Genomic DNA, 13,742 nt, shown 5'->3' on the forward strand with positions numbered 1-13,742 from the left:
TTTATGACACGGTCTTTTTTTAAACACAGGTACATAATGTCTGTGTGGCTTTGTAATACAAGAAAGCCAGTGGCAGTGATGGTCAGGGTTTGGTGTATGATACCATAGAGGTTTGCAGATCATCTCACCCCATTTTCTTTAGACAAGTGTAGGAAGTTGCTCTGGAGAGATGTTGGCAGCATGTCAGAGGACGATAAATTCTGGAAATCAGCAAAGCTGTAAGCTCCTGTCAATACATGATACCTAAAGGAAATTAACTGGATTTGAAGGTTTTGTATTTTCTCATTTTTTTCAGATAAATGTGCTTAGTGTGCCTAAAACTGTGGTTTAAAGCAGGAATTGTTTGTACAATACCTAGTTCAGCTATGTTCTGATCTTAGCTCAGCCTTTAAACATTTCTGATGTAATACAAACAATGTCTTTGTTTTCAGTGGAGTTGCTACAGTTTTATACCACTGTAACTAGAAGGGGAATCCTATGTCCCTCCCTTAAAAATGTAAGAGCTGTCTTGCTTTAGAGGCTTCAGACCAAAGTCTTGTTTGGAATGGAAAGCAATTCATTAAAAAAAACCCCAAACCCAAAACCATTAATGTACTTCAGTAGTGTTGGGATGTTACTCTTTGACACCCAAAAGGCTTTCTCATCTTCATCCATGTTTTCAATTGCTTGAAGAGAAGGCACGAGGACAGTTAGGTTTGAGGTGGTGGACAACACCGAGTTTATCTCAGCCTCCTGTGTGAAAGTAAAGAGCATAAAATAATTCATCCTGAGGACGATCTATAAATAGCAGCTGGTGACTTTTTAGCAAGGTGGAGTATGTGACGTGTTTTGTGACCGGCCTGGAGAGGAAAAACTATTATACTGAGCAATGACTTGAACAAAAGTACTTACAGCTGTACAAAAATGGTAAATGAGTGTCTATTTTTTACAGAATAGATTGCCAGCATTTAAAGGGCAGAAGCAATGTTTAGGTCAGAATTGTTTTTTCTTATGAAACACATAAGTTGCCTCCCACAAAAGTTAGTCTGTCTCATGGATTCTATTTTATGGACTTGAATGTTAAAAAAAAAAAAAAAAAAAAAAAAAAATCATAATTTAGCTTGGGTTCTACCTTTTTGCAGCTGGTATGCTGCCTGGAAGCTGGCTTGTTTTGGATAGTCCTTCAATACCCACACTGGGTTTTAAGTCAAGAAGAGAATCGGCTCCCTTAAATAGCTGGGAATTTTGCCTCTGTTAAGATCGTCTTTCTTTCTAGCCATCATCACTGTCATCTTCCAAATATTTAAATATAGAAATAGCAACAGACTTCCCTTTCTCATCCTTCCTGGCCAGCATGAAAAATATTTGGTTATGAAAAGTGGTAAACATCACATTCCTGCTCAAGTATGAAGTTACCCCCCCGCCCCCCCCCCCAGATGGATATACCTCCCTATTTCACTCGTATTTGTAGCTACCATTATTTAATTTAAGGTATACCATTTCTCTGAAGTGTAGCAGAAACTTCCACATCCCTGTTTCAATAGATTATACAGAATCTGCTTCCTGATTCCCACCCCCTCCCTGCTTCATTATCTAAAAAGCACATTAGCAGGTGAACAGCCTTTCCTATTGTGCTCATTTCTTTAACTTCATTAGTTTCTCTTTACAGTGTCCAGTGCTGCAGCCTGAGCCCAGGGCCAGGCAGATAACTGATTTAAATTAGCCACACTGGCTTCTCTTTTAAGCAGCTCCCTGAGGTCCCTGTTGCAATTGCATACTTTAATGATCCCCGAGCCGTCTAACTTTGAAAAGCATGAAAGCAGCTAATATGCTGTGGCTTCTGCTTCTGATGCTATTCATTAACATATCCCTGTTCCTTTCTGTTTGCCATGTATTTGCTATACACTTCTTATATTTAGGTTTTAAGCTCTTTCTGGGAGAAACTGGTTTTGATCTTTATTCACACAGTGCCAACCACAGTGGGGTAGGACCTCTAATGTTACTGCTGCGCTAGTAATAGATGATAGCATGTGAAAATAAAAAGTAGACAGCGACAATCAATCTATCTAGAACTTTTTTCTTTCATCTAAATTGGCGTTTCTTCCCTAATCTGAAGCCAAACAAGCTAATCTCTTCCTTCATTTCCTGCACCTCAGTCAAGCCCACACAGACCGAGTTTTTTCCTCCTTGCCTGCTGTGGCAGCAGCACACTGACCAGCCATATGGTTGCATTTTCCCGGCATGGGGCTCAGTGAAAATGGGAGGGTAAGGCATTGCCTTCCCTCTCCACTTATGTGTAGTTTTATTGCATGAGGGAAGTTGGAAGGAGCCACCTGGGCGCATATTCAGGCTCTGCTTGTACCCTGCTGCTGGTCATCTGGACTGCGGTGTATTTGTGTACAGAATGAGTAATGGCTTATGTAGCCCCCTGCCTCAGAGGATGGGCTTGTAACTTGCTCTTCTGCTTGTGGAGCTTCTTCACTTGCCTGAATTTGGGATCAGAATTTGGTTTTCAGGTAGAAATAGGGAACCGGATGATCAGCCTTGCCGTGACTGGTGGGAGAGGCACTCGATGCCTCTCCAGAGTTTGGGCCTCTGCTGTGTGATGGGAATATTGCTGTGAGGTTCCCATTTCTAAAGGCTAAAAGGCTCATGTATTTCTGCAAACTTGAACATACTAAAAAAATCAACCATGAAGTGTACTTACGTTAACCCATTGGTTAAATGCAGATGCTTCTGACAGAGTAGATAACTCCTGATTAGAGAGAGAAAGAGCAAGCCATGAGTATGCAAGCTATAATTAGCTGTACCAAAGTACTCTTGCTGTAGCCTGTGGTGTAACCCGCTGTGTCTGGCCTGGTTGACATGTCATGGAGGAGGAGGTTTTCAGTATGTGTGAAAAGGGAGGACATCAATGTTTTTCTAGTACTGATACTTTCTGGTAATGGGAATGGTGAGTTACCACGTCTTTTGAAAATCAGGCCATCTATTGCTTAGGTGTATTAGGTGTACTTGACCTTGGTACGTAACATGTACTGACCTCAGGCTAAGCGTTAATTTTCTGGGAATGTAAACCTAAATCTTTTCTTCAATGCAAAATTAATTGAAAAAAGCTGTGTTGTTTTGGTTGGTATTTGTACAGCATCTTACATATCATCCTGCAAGTGGAGAGCCTTTATTCAGCCACAGTACTTCGAACAGAGATAGATGATGGTATGAGCAGGGATGGCAGATAGTGCTAAGAGCCATGTAAGATTATTGCCAATGGCTGGGACAGCTGACACTTTCATTTTTCCTACGCTGTTAAATGCATATTTATTTCACCAATTTACTTGTTTTGGTTTTATTTGCCTGCTGGTCAGCATGGTTTGTTTTAACACAATAAATTGACCGTTTCCACTGAGAGAGACCTCAAGGCAGAACTTCAGAAGAGCTGGGTGATCGCTGCTCCCAGCTGGGAGGTGAGTGCTGAGCACTTCTGCACGTTAGGCCTCTGGGGCTGGCATTTTTCAATTTGTCTTCAAGAAATATGCTCAGATCCCTTAGGCCGCTTTCCAAGTTATGTTTTTAAACACAACAGATCATTTTTGTATCAGGCAAGAGTCTCCAGCAGGAACACTGTCTGCAGATAGCACTGGTGGGCATCATATTTTTCTAACTGTTTATAATAGCTTTGCTGTCTCTCTGGTTAAGATCCAGTGTGAGAACTGTGCAGTAGGTCCTGTGCTCAGAGAAGATGACCGTCTTACTTACATCTGCAGCATTTCCATAGCATATTCTACCGTCTCCTTCGTAGCCCTTTGGGCATATGCACTCCCAGCCACGTGAAGACTCAAACTGACAAGTTGCCTTTGAACCAGAAAGAGAGAACTTATCAAATACTCAGGAGACCACTTAAGAGCAAGAATGGCCTGTAAACCCTCTTCCTGATACACATTCACATACAGACATAACCTTAACAAAGGATCTTCATAGCATCTTTCATAGACATCCTCACCCTCCTATAGGACAAACTCCACCAGCTGAGGGCACTAACTTCCTCACCTGCCCACCATGCACCAAGTCTAGGAGTCTAAACTCTCTGCTCCACCCTTTCTTACTTCCTCCCTACATAAACTGGGCCCTGTTCCTGCACCCGACTATGGCAGACCCATCCTCTGCTCCCCCATGCTCTTTTCTTTAGCTCTGTCCCTGCGTCCCGCCTGAGGCTGGTGTGGCTCTTGCAGGCACTACGGAGCACAGCAGAGCCTGCAGGTCTGCTGAACACATGCAGCTACTGATAAAGCTGATGGATGCCTGTATAGAGATGTGTGACTTGAGTAAACATCTCAACAGTCTATTGCATCCAAATTGTAATTGCTGGTAGAGAAGCAGCATTTATTTATGCCAGGCTTGAGATAGTCCTTCAGAACTGGGAGCAGCCCTTGCTGTCTGTCGTCAGCGCATGTACCATACTGATGTGGTTCACATAGCATTTTTGGTGCTTGTAGTACTGCTTGGAAAGCTTTTTTCCAACTCAAACAGAAATTGCAGGCTTGAAATGGCAAGGAAACTCTATGGTGTGTGCAGGAGGCAAGGTGTGATATGTATCTGAACACTTTGTTCGGGGAGTGATTAATTACTCACTAGATGATGGCATTTTCCATTTTGTTCCAGGCATGAGTTTATGGGTGTGCATTCAATTCCATTCCCCCGAAATCCATCGTTACACTTGCAGTCATTCTGTCATTTTAATAAAACACAGCAATTAATTAAAATGATTAAAATAGTGTACATATTCTAGACATGGTGAATTAGTCTTTCTGTGTTTCTGCGTAGCTCCATTGACCTCAGTGGAATGACACTGATTAATATCTTCAGAAGACCTTTATACCTGACATCTACTAACGTACTTACTAAAAAGTATTTGCTGCCAGAACACCACCACGTAGGAGGGAGGGAGCACTGGGGTAGAAACTGAAGGAGACTGCTTTGGATAGAGAGCACTGTCGGAAATAGCCTTGTGGCTGGGAGGAAGAGGAGAATTTGGGGAAGAAAACAGGGTAGGAAGCACCGGCAGAGCAAAATGGGTGAGGACTAGTGCCGAAGGTGGCAATGAACGTGAGAAGACGTACCTGACCTGGCCCAACATATATGCAGGTGGCATTTTCGTGGCACCCTGCTGCGGTGGACAGCAGGCAGTTGTTGATGGCTGAGCAGTCCCTTCCATCACCTGTCCATCCTGCCTGGCATATGCACGTGTACTCTCCTGGGCCCGTCTGAATGCACTCAGCCTGGGAGGGATGCAGAAGCATCCATTCAGGACAGTTAGGTGGCATCTGGCTTTAGGTGTAAGGCTTGTCTAAGCAATAGTGATGCTGCTATCAGGGAAAAGAGCTTGAAACTGCAGTGAAAATTGTGACTCTTTCTTCTGCAACAGTTTCTGGCCAAACCTTCCTTACTGCCTACTTTTCTATGGTGTCAGGCTCTGTGGGAAAAGCACATACTTACATTGATATTACAGCCACCTGGGTTTAAAGCAGCACAAGGATCAACTTTGCTGCAGCTCATGCCATCTCCCTCATAGCCAGGTTTGCAAACACAGCTATAGAGACAAGAGAAAGGAGGGAGGCATTAAACACGATAGGACAGCTGTAAAGTGAAGTGATTGTTTTCCACTGTAACGTGCTATTTATAGGCAGCTTAAAATTGGTAACCTTGGATTCATGATACAAATAGCTTAAGTGCATACATTATGGTTTTCTTCTGAAATATTGACTGGGTTAATTAAGTCAAATCAAGGATCCACTCTCTGTGTACGAGATGGGGAGTGAAATTAATTCTGTGCTGATGTGATCTTTGCAAAGGTGAGCTAATAGCTCTAAATTAATTATGGGCTGGGGTTGCTCTTTCTTTCAGTGACAACGAAGATAGCTCTCTTCCTGAAATGCATGCAAGACAACAAGCCCCCCTGTTTCCCTGGGTCCCCCCCCCAAGATTAACCCATATTGGAGGGAATTTCTTAAGCATGCAAGTTACGCAGCATCCCACATTCTGCTTCCTGTGGTGACTCATTGTGAATACACTGCGGCAAGAGGCAAACTTGCTGCATGTGAAGGTGAGCGTGAGGCAAGCACAAGGCAGCTGTAGCAGTAAGAGAGTTTTGTGACCAGTCCTGTCAGAACTGGAGAGCCTGTGCTGAAGTCTGTGGTCTTGTGGTATGCAAATCTTACCTGAGCTGACCGGAGTGAGCTATCTATCCCCAAACTTGCTTGAGAGTTTCATTGTTTTTCAACAAGGCTCAAACTCCTAATTCACTAAGGGATGGTTAGAAATAAGAGGTTCCTAAGAGCCTTCGTAGATGTTGGTAGGAAGGCAGCCTTCTGAACAAGGGTCAGATCCGTATGTATCTATCTTATCAGTGTTAAATATAAGGTACAGGATAGGGCATTGAAAACTCTTAATTACTATCTTGCAACTCAAGGTCGATGTGGTACATGTTTATGCTTATTTGCCGCATAGCAGTATTTCAGTGGCTGATGTTTGTGTACTGCTACAAGGTACTGTTTTGATCAAGCAAATAGGGAAGAGCTGCGTCACAGTTAATATTAATTAGATGCAAGTTACTGACTTACCTCACTGCACCATCGCTAAGCTGACAGTCTGCATGTGCATGGCAGAGCCGTAGGGAGGGCTCACAGGGAACAATCTGCTTATCACAGAGTTTCCCTGTGTATCCACTTATGCATGATCCAGGAAGACAGATCCCGTCGCTGTCTATTCGGTTATCGCACTTCCCATAAATGCAGAGGCACTCTACCAGAGGTAAATTACAATGTGCAATTCCATAGTGGTAAAAGGCATCTATCCTTACATAGCATTTCTTTTGAATTGGGTCCTCCTTTTTTTCTAGAATCTAAACTTTTGTATTTTTAAAGTCTCACTTTGTTGGGGGACTCATTTTTTATTTATCATACCCATGTCTTTTCAGGTGTGTTTTATGGATAACTAAAATCTATTTTGTCTTTATAGTGCACTTACCTATCAATGAAAGTCAAAGTACTTCAGAGAAGTAGGAACAAAATACTATGTCCCAGGCTGTTAAGGCTGAAGTTATTTAATTGCACAACTTTTGGCATACTTTCAGTGATATGGGAAGCCTTTTAATACTGAGTCCACAATCCTACAAATTGCACAGTGCTGGGCTAGTACACAGAGCAGCAGCACAGACCTACCAGCACTTTGCTGGGGCTGGGCGGATTAGTGCTGCTGGGAGGCACAGCAATGTGCCCAAAGGACATTGTAGGTAAGCCTTCTGCAATCCCGAGAAGTGCCAGTGGAGACTAGTTAAGCCAACATGTACTGCTTTGGCAGGACTGGAGTTTAGGCAGTACCACCCTTTCTTATGGAATTTGTCTTTTGGTTTTTGTCCATGTACCTCTGAACCTACAAGTGAGCTGTGCTTCATGAATGACAGGCTGTTTCATAGCAAAAAAGACTAAAAATGATTTTGTAGATGGGGAATATATCTATATTTGATGTTGTATATTCTGTAGACTCTCAAATGTAGTATGGTTTGACATAGCAGGATTAAATCTGTCAGTATATAGAAGATGACTGCTAGAACTATAAGCTGTTCAATAGATCAGAAATTATTCAGTAAAGATGGTTATGAAGTGGCCCTAAACACAATCTGTTATAGATCTAGTTGTTCTTAGATTACATATGTTTGTCATTGCAGGCAGAATCTGTTCTGTTGTGGGCAATACCGGACGGGAATGGAATAGCAAAGATGTTCTTTTCAATTACTTATGTGAGGGAGACAGAAATGAAAAGAACAATAAATTAATATAAAGCAAGCTATGGCCCCTGCAGAAAGCCCAATTAAGCCAGTGAGAAGATTTTTACTGACTCTGGGCTTATGATGTATCCCTTTGAAATAAGAAATGAAAGTACCCCAGAGAGATCTTGCTCATCCTCTGTAGAGACTGTTTAGTGAGCAGTTAACTCCTACCTTAATGTTAATAGGGTCCAAAAGAAATAGACCATGCTCTCGGGCTGAGGAATTACAGCTGTACTTACCTTTGTCACACTGAGGTCCATATTTGCCAGGGTCTGAGCAGAACTGACAGCGCGAGCCTTGAAAAGCCTCAGCACAAGTGCAGGTCCCATTTCCACCCAGGCCATCCATGCACTGTGATATGGAAGAGAGGTGATTTCTATGTATAAATTGAAATAAATATTTATCCTTCCCCCAGAGAAGAGGCTATATGCCTGTCCATATTATGACTGTGTTAGACTACCAGGAAGAACCTCAGCTTTGACGAAAAAGGTGTTTCAAAGCAAGAGCTTTCCTTGTGCTTGTACTTTGCTGCTGTGTATTTTACCTTCCTTTGCAATTTTAAAGTGAGAATAGTGAGCTGGGTCATTATCCTGTGCCGTGTAAAATAAAAGTATCAGAGTGGGTGACCCAGCCCCAGCCTTGCCTGTGTGCTGTGTGTTGGAACCACAGAAACCTGCAATTTGGACGTCTGAGAGGAGACCAATTCATTTTCCCTCCTCCGTATAACTGAACCTTAAATTCACGGCCGTCACTGGACATAATGGAAGGTGCCGCTCTTGTGGAGCCTAACGTTCCGGTTGTGCAGAAGTGCTTCGGGGACTTTTGGGACACAGCCTGTCCTTCCCCCATGGGAGTGCAGGGTGCTGCTGGATGCTCTGCTTACCTGCCCGTTTCCTGAGCAGGGTTTGGAGAAACCTCCTGGACACGGACTGCAGTCAGGGCCAAAGAAGCCTTTGCAACACTTTCGTTCCTGTGAAATACAGCAAATAGCCTCTTTTCCAGTGCCTTAGTGTGAAGGCAGTGCACAAAAGACACCTCTTCATAGTGTTTTTGCCCTCTGGCAAAGGGCTGTAGGGGTAGCTGGCTCTTGAAAGGCTTGTGTTAAACCAGAACCACCTCTGCAATGGCCTTGTTAAAATCAGGAGGGGTGTTGGCAGCCCGAGAAGGGGATGCACAGACCACCAGGTCCTTCCCTTGTTCTTATCAGACTCATCAGTGTTAGAAATCCCTGTCCTGTCACCAGTTATGAATGTGCCTGTGTGTGTCTGCTCATATTGTGCGTACTCTCATATTTGCCTGTGGGAGTGCAGTGCGATTCAGAGGCAGGCAGTCTCCTTTGCATCTGAGATCAAGGAACTTGAAGATATGTTTTACCCCAGGGAGACGCTGTGAAAGCTAGACACGCTGCTTTGATCTTCCCCCTTCCCCTCTGCACCAGTGTGGGATTTAGCCGCTACACAGCCCTAAATGTTTTTCTCGGCTGCATCTTTTGTTTTAATCATGAATTGGCTGCTTGATCCATTTATTTATCAAGAGCACAGAAAGTGTATTAGAATAAACCCTCATTTACATGCGTGATTCAAGGGAAATAGGAATTAGCAAAAGGCTCTCAAAGCTTATGGATTTGTAGACTTCTCTGCTTGTTACTTAATGGTGGTCATGAGATGCAGAAGCCTATTTAGGAGCCCTGGGAGCCAGAAATACCTAAGTACTTCTCAGGGGCTAATGACTTCTGCGAGGACTAGGCTTGCCAAGCAGAGCAAGTGGAGCGCAGTTCTCGGGAGTGTTTCCCGTTCATTGTTACCCAATATTGTGTGAAGTCCTGGGACAGGAAGGGCTGGGACCAGGGGTGAACAAGCTGTCCTGTTCTTCGTAGCTAAAGCTGTATGGGGCAACAAGAACATTTGGGCTGGGAGTCTTATGTGAAAACTCCTGAGTTACAGAGTATGAGAGCATTGTTGTCAATAACATCTGGCAGCTGAAAAACCTCACTGGAATTTGCCCGGTATTTTGCTCTAAGATTTACAGTAGCTCCTCTCAGCCCCCTGTAGAAGGGTATGGAAACTACATGGACATCTCCAAACATATCTCAGCTCCAAAAGGAAAGTTCACAATGCAAAAGACAATATTTTGGAAAACTTTTATATACATTTCACCTTAAGAAACTGTAACTCTGTACCTTTATCGTTATATTGCAGGATCTAGCACAGCCGGTTTTTTGAAAGGTTGGGCCTTCAATAATGCATCTCCGTTTTGAGAAAGGCTGGAACATGCACAAAATGGAAGCATCACTATTTCTAAGCAACGTACAGTTCCGTGATACAATCTTAATATCGCAACATAATTTAACTGGAGAACAGAAAGCACCTTGCTATAGTGTTGCATTTTAAAAAATTATTAAATTACGTATTTTTTCATAATGCGAGCTTTCTTTTTGTTATTACTGAATAATGGCATATAGGACTAACTACTAGTGAATTTTTATGACGGGGGGAATATAATTCCTGTGGTAGCTAGACTTGAGTTTTGTATGTGGAGAAACATGCAGCCAGATTTGCATGTATTAGATGCAAAGCAGATGGAAGACTTTAAATCCTTTCTGAAGCTACTTCTGCAGACAGTTACTTCTGGGAGGATGCTTAATCAAAAGGAAATTTTTAACAGATGTGAGGTCTATTTTAAATGTATCCCTCCTCTGTTTTTCATTTACTAACTCTCAAAGCATAATTGTAGCAATTCTCATCCTCAGCTCTCTCTTCTGCCGAAGCCTATCCTAAATAGATCTTAGTTTACCTGAGAAAAGAATCAGAGCTTCTATGAAGTCTGTGAGGGATCTTGCAACAGCAAACGAAATAATGCTGAAATTACTTGATGCTTCAATCATTGCCAAAAAGAGACTAAGGTACCATCTGTATTTGTATTTTTATGCAGTCTGCTGTATTCATATCTGGTTCTTTTGCTCACTATATTGGGAGAGCAGTAATCAACATATGGGGACCCCTTTCCTCTATGCATTTTGTACAACTGAGGAATCTGTCAGGAAATGTCACTTACAATGGGCTTTGAATCCTGCGGACAGAGAGCCAATGCATGCGATAAACAACTTGCACAGACACCCTAGATGGAGACAATAAGGATAGTCAGTTGAAAAGGCATTATACCAACTACTGAGATGCATACTTATGGATGATATACCCTGTAAATTTTAAGTATGTCTGTTCTATGACTTTAACTGTCACAGCATGGATCTGGAACCCAACAGCAGCACCAGGGCTATATGCGCTGGCTCTGATTTTTGCCGAGTGGTTTTTCATTTCCACCTTCACCTTTTTATCTTCATTTGTCCTTTCCCCACTCCCTTCTTTTAAAGAACTGGCAGCTTCCTAAACAGAAGATAAGCATGGGCACAAATGCACTGGTGTCGTTTGCTCAACCCGGTATAATATATTAACTAGTATTGTCTGAGGGTCTGGTGCAGTCTGTACACTTAACTTCTATGAGAATTTTTTTATTTCTTCCTAGGAAGACCACAAATTAGTTGAGTCTCCTATATAGACACTGTGAACAGAAATTTGTCTTGTTTATAGGTGGTGGAGAGGAAAATATTCTTTGCTTCCATGTCATAGATCCTGTACTCTGGTATGATCCAGTGGTGTATAACTATTTTTATGTCTTCACCTTTCGGTTGCCTTTCCCCACTAGCTAATTTATCACCATGTGGTGGTGACAGAGACTGGCAATTACAGCACTGAGGAGTTATAAACTCCAGTGGCAGTTTTAAAGGTGAGTCCTCTGACAGGCTCAACATACAATAACTTCAGAGATTTGAGCCTTTCAGTGTGTGGATATGGAGTTTGTCAAAGCCGTGTCGCTCATGACTGCTAACGTCTTGCATTTCAACTAAGTTAGAATAAATCCTAGAGCCGACATCCGATGTGTTACTTCACTGTGTTTCATAATCAGTGGACAAGTGACCACAAACCTGAATTATGGCATTTTCCCCACAGATTTATCACTGGAGCTGCGGGGAAAGAATCAAATACTGGTTTGGATTTAGTAGCCCCTCGTGTTGTACATCGCTTAAAGGAATAAAGGACCAGACTTACAAAAGCATTTGGGCATCAAATAGTTGAGGTGCCAATGCCACTACTATGTTTTAACGGTCTGTGGGTCAGATGTATTTTGGTAAATGCATTTGGGCATTATAAAAGCTCTTTGATAAGCTGTGTGGTCATGGCTGAAGTTGACTTAGGCTTTGCTTTTCTGAAAATCCCTGCAAGTGCCTCTTTGATCTTTTAGAACTTAAAAATCTGGCTGGTTGCTGTGGAAAGTGTTTCCTGCTGTTGGCGTTGCTCTCCCTGTTGCTCAGTGCCACTCAGTGTCACCTATTTGCTCCCTTTCTCCACCTGGGATGGTCTCAGCCATTGACACGTACCTGCTCCCTCCTTTTCCTGAGGATGGGAGTCCTGCCTCTCCCCTCTGCCACGCTGCAGAGGGGGGACAGGGCAATGTGTCTGCACTTCCACGCAAAGTCCAATCTGCCTGTTTTCAGCAGTAGATAAAGATACTGTCTTTGCACCGAAGTGCTTGAAGCATAGACATAAACTCCCTTCCGCCAAGTCTGCTGTGGGAGTGATGACCTCTGGGAGGAGGTGGAGCAAGATATTGAGTCCTGCGGTTGTTACCAGCATTCAGGTACAGTCACATGGATATGTATGTGTTAGCATAATGGTTTCATCTTTAGGGATGTACAGTTCTTGTAGGCGTGTACAGCTGACAGTTCCTACAAGGTTTGTCACTTTTCACTGGTACCACAAGTAGTATTTACTTTACTTACAAAGGTGGCATTGCTCTTGTTTTCTGAGAGTGATGAAGATGCACGATGGCAGGTAAGAACAGCAAAGCCACTGCTCCCTCTGGTATTCTACTTGGTAGCAGTGCTCTGCTTAAAGCCTTGGATATTAAACTGTATTTCAAACTATGCATGAAGCTTTCAAAGCTGACAAAAGTTCCTGACTTCAGTTTGGGGAATAATTTTTGTGACAGATGCTATTTGTTTTGTCTTTAAATAATTTTTCATAGTGTTGCTTTAGGATTGATCGATGTCAGACATAGTTTGTAGGTAGGTTCCTGGTAGAGAATTCAAATTACTGAAGTGTAATTTGAATTTGTAAGGTGTTGATCGCTTTTTGTATTGGAGGTTGTGGCTCGGCGCTCTGCTTGGTTTATGATTGTATTGCACATACGGCACTTTGTAGTTACTGCCAGAGGTAATAGTTCTTTAGTGCCAGCTCTTGTGTTTTCTTCATTAAATTTTGATGCTGTCCAGCTCTGCTGGGAACCTCTTTCAAGGCTGTGGTTCTGGACTGTTGTAAGTTAAGACAATAAATGTTTTGCATTACTGTACCGGAACTGTTACTGGCCCAGATATGTGCTTGAACACGGGCCAGTAACAGCTCATTGGAGCCATGCTTACTGCAGACTAAAAGCTCAGTCTGATACTCAGTCTTCTTACCAGAAATAGTATCTGAATGTTACCAAGTGTAAAGGCCTGTACTGTGTTACCAAACCGAACAAGATATGTTGAAATCCACCCTTTGAAATATGAAGCAGTTTTGTAATTCCTAATTTGAAGAAAACTGGAAGAAAGAAGGGCTAGGGGAAATTGTGGCTTCTGAAAATAACGTATTTCTAATATATTAATATTAAATTAATTATTATGTTAATATTTTAACTTGCTGGCTCCTTTCCCTGCATATTTAGTAGAAATGAAAACACTGGTCCAAAACAGTTTCCCTGAGAACTTGACACTACTTACCATGTACTTGTATGCACAGGTGGGATTCAGGAACTGGAGGAAAAAGTTTGACCAGAGAGACAACATATTTAAAGGACTACTGCAAGAACTAGATGAGTTAAAGTGGCATAGGATGTGCTGATA

General features: G+C 42.5%; 1 protein-coding gene across 1 annotated transcript in view; it reads right to left on the reverse strand.

Annotated features, from left to right (window-relative positions):
• STAB2 (stabilin 2) overlaps window positions 1–13,742 on the reverse strand; it is an 84,136-nt gene that overhangs the window by 41,603 nt on the left and 28,791 nt on the right. Inside the window, exons 19-30 of the mRNA XM_076339581.1 lie at window positions 10,856–10,918; window positions 9,981–10,064; window positions 8,685–8,771; window positions 8,041–8,152; window positions 6,594–6,774; window positions 5,470–5,563; window positions 5,094–5,252; window positions 4,606–4,701; window positions 3,733–3,828; window positions 2,687–2,734; window positions 596–732; window positions 129–243 (exon numbers count right to left, since the gene is read on the reverse strand). Coding sequence (XP_076195696.1) covers window positions 129–243; window positions 596–732; window positions 2,687–2,734; window positions 3,733–3,828; window positions 4,606–4,701; window positions 5,094–5,252; window positions 5,470–5,563; window positions 6,594–6,774; window positions 8,041–8,152; window positions 8,685–8,771; window positions 9,981–10,064; window positions 10,856–10,918 — 1,272 coding nt within the window. The remainder of the gene's footprint in view (window positions 1–128; window positions 244–595; window positions 733–2,686; window positions 2,735–3,732; window positions 3,829–4,605; window positions 4,702–5,093; window positions 5,253–5,469; window positions 5,564–6,593; window positions 6,775–8,040; window positions 8,153–8,684; window positions 8,772–9,980; window positions 10,065–10,855; window positions 10,919–13,742) is intronic.

Source organism: Aptenodytes patagonicus, chromosome 1 (assembly GCF_965638725.1).
Source record: "Aptenodytes patagonicus chromosome 1, bAptPat1.pri.cur, whole genome shotgun sequence".
Taxonomy (NCBI): Eukaryota; Metazoa; Chordata; class Aves; order Sphenisciformes; family Spheniscidae; genus Aptenodytes; species Aptenodytes patagonicus.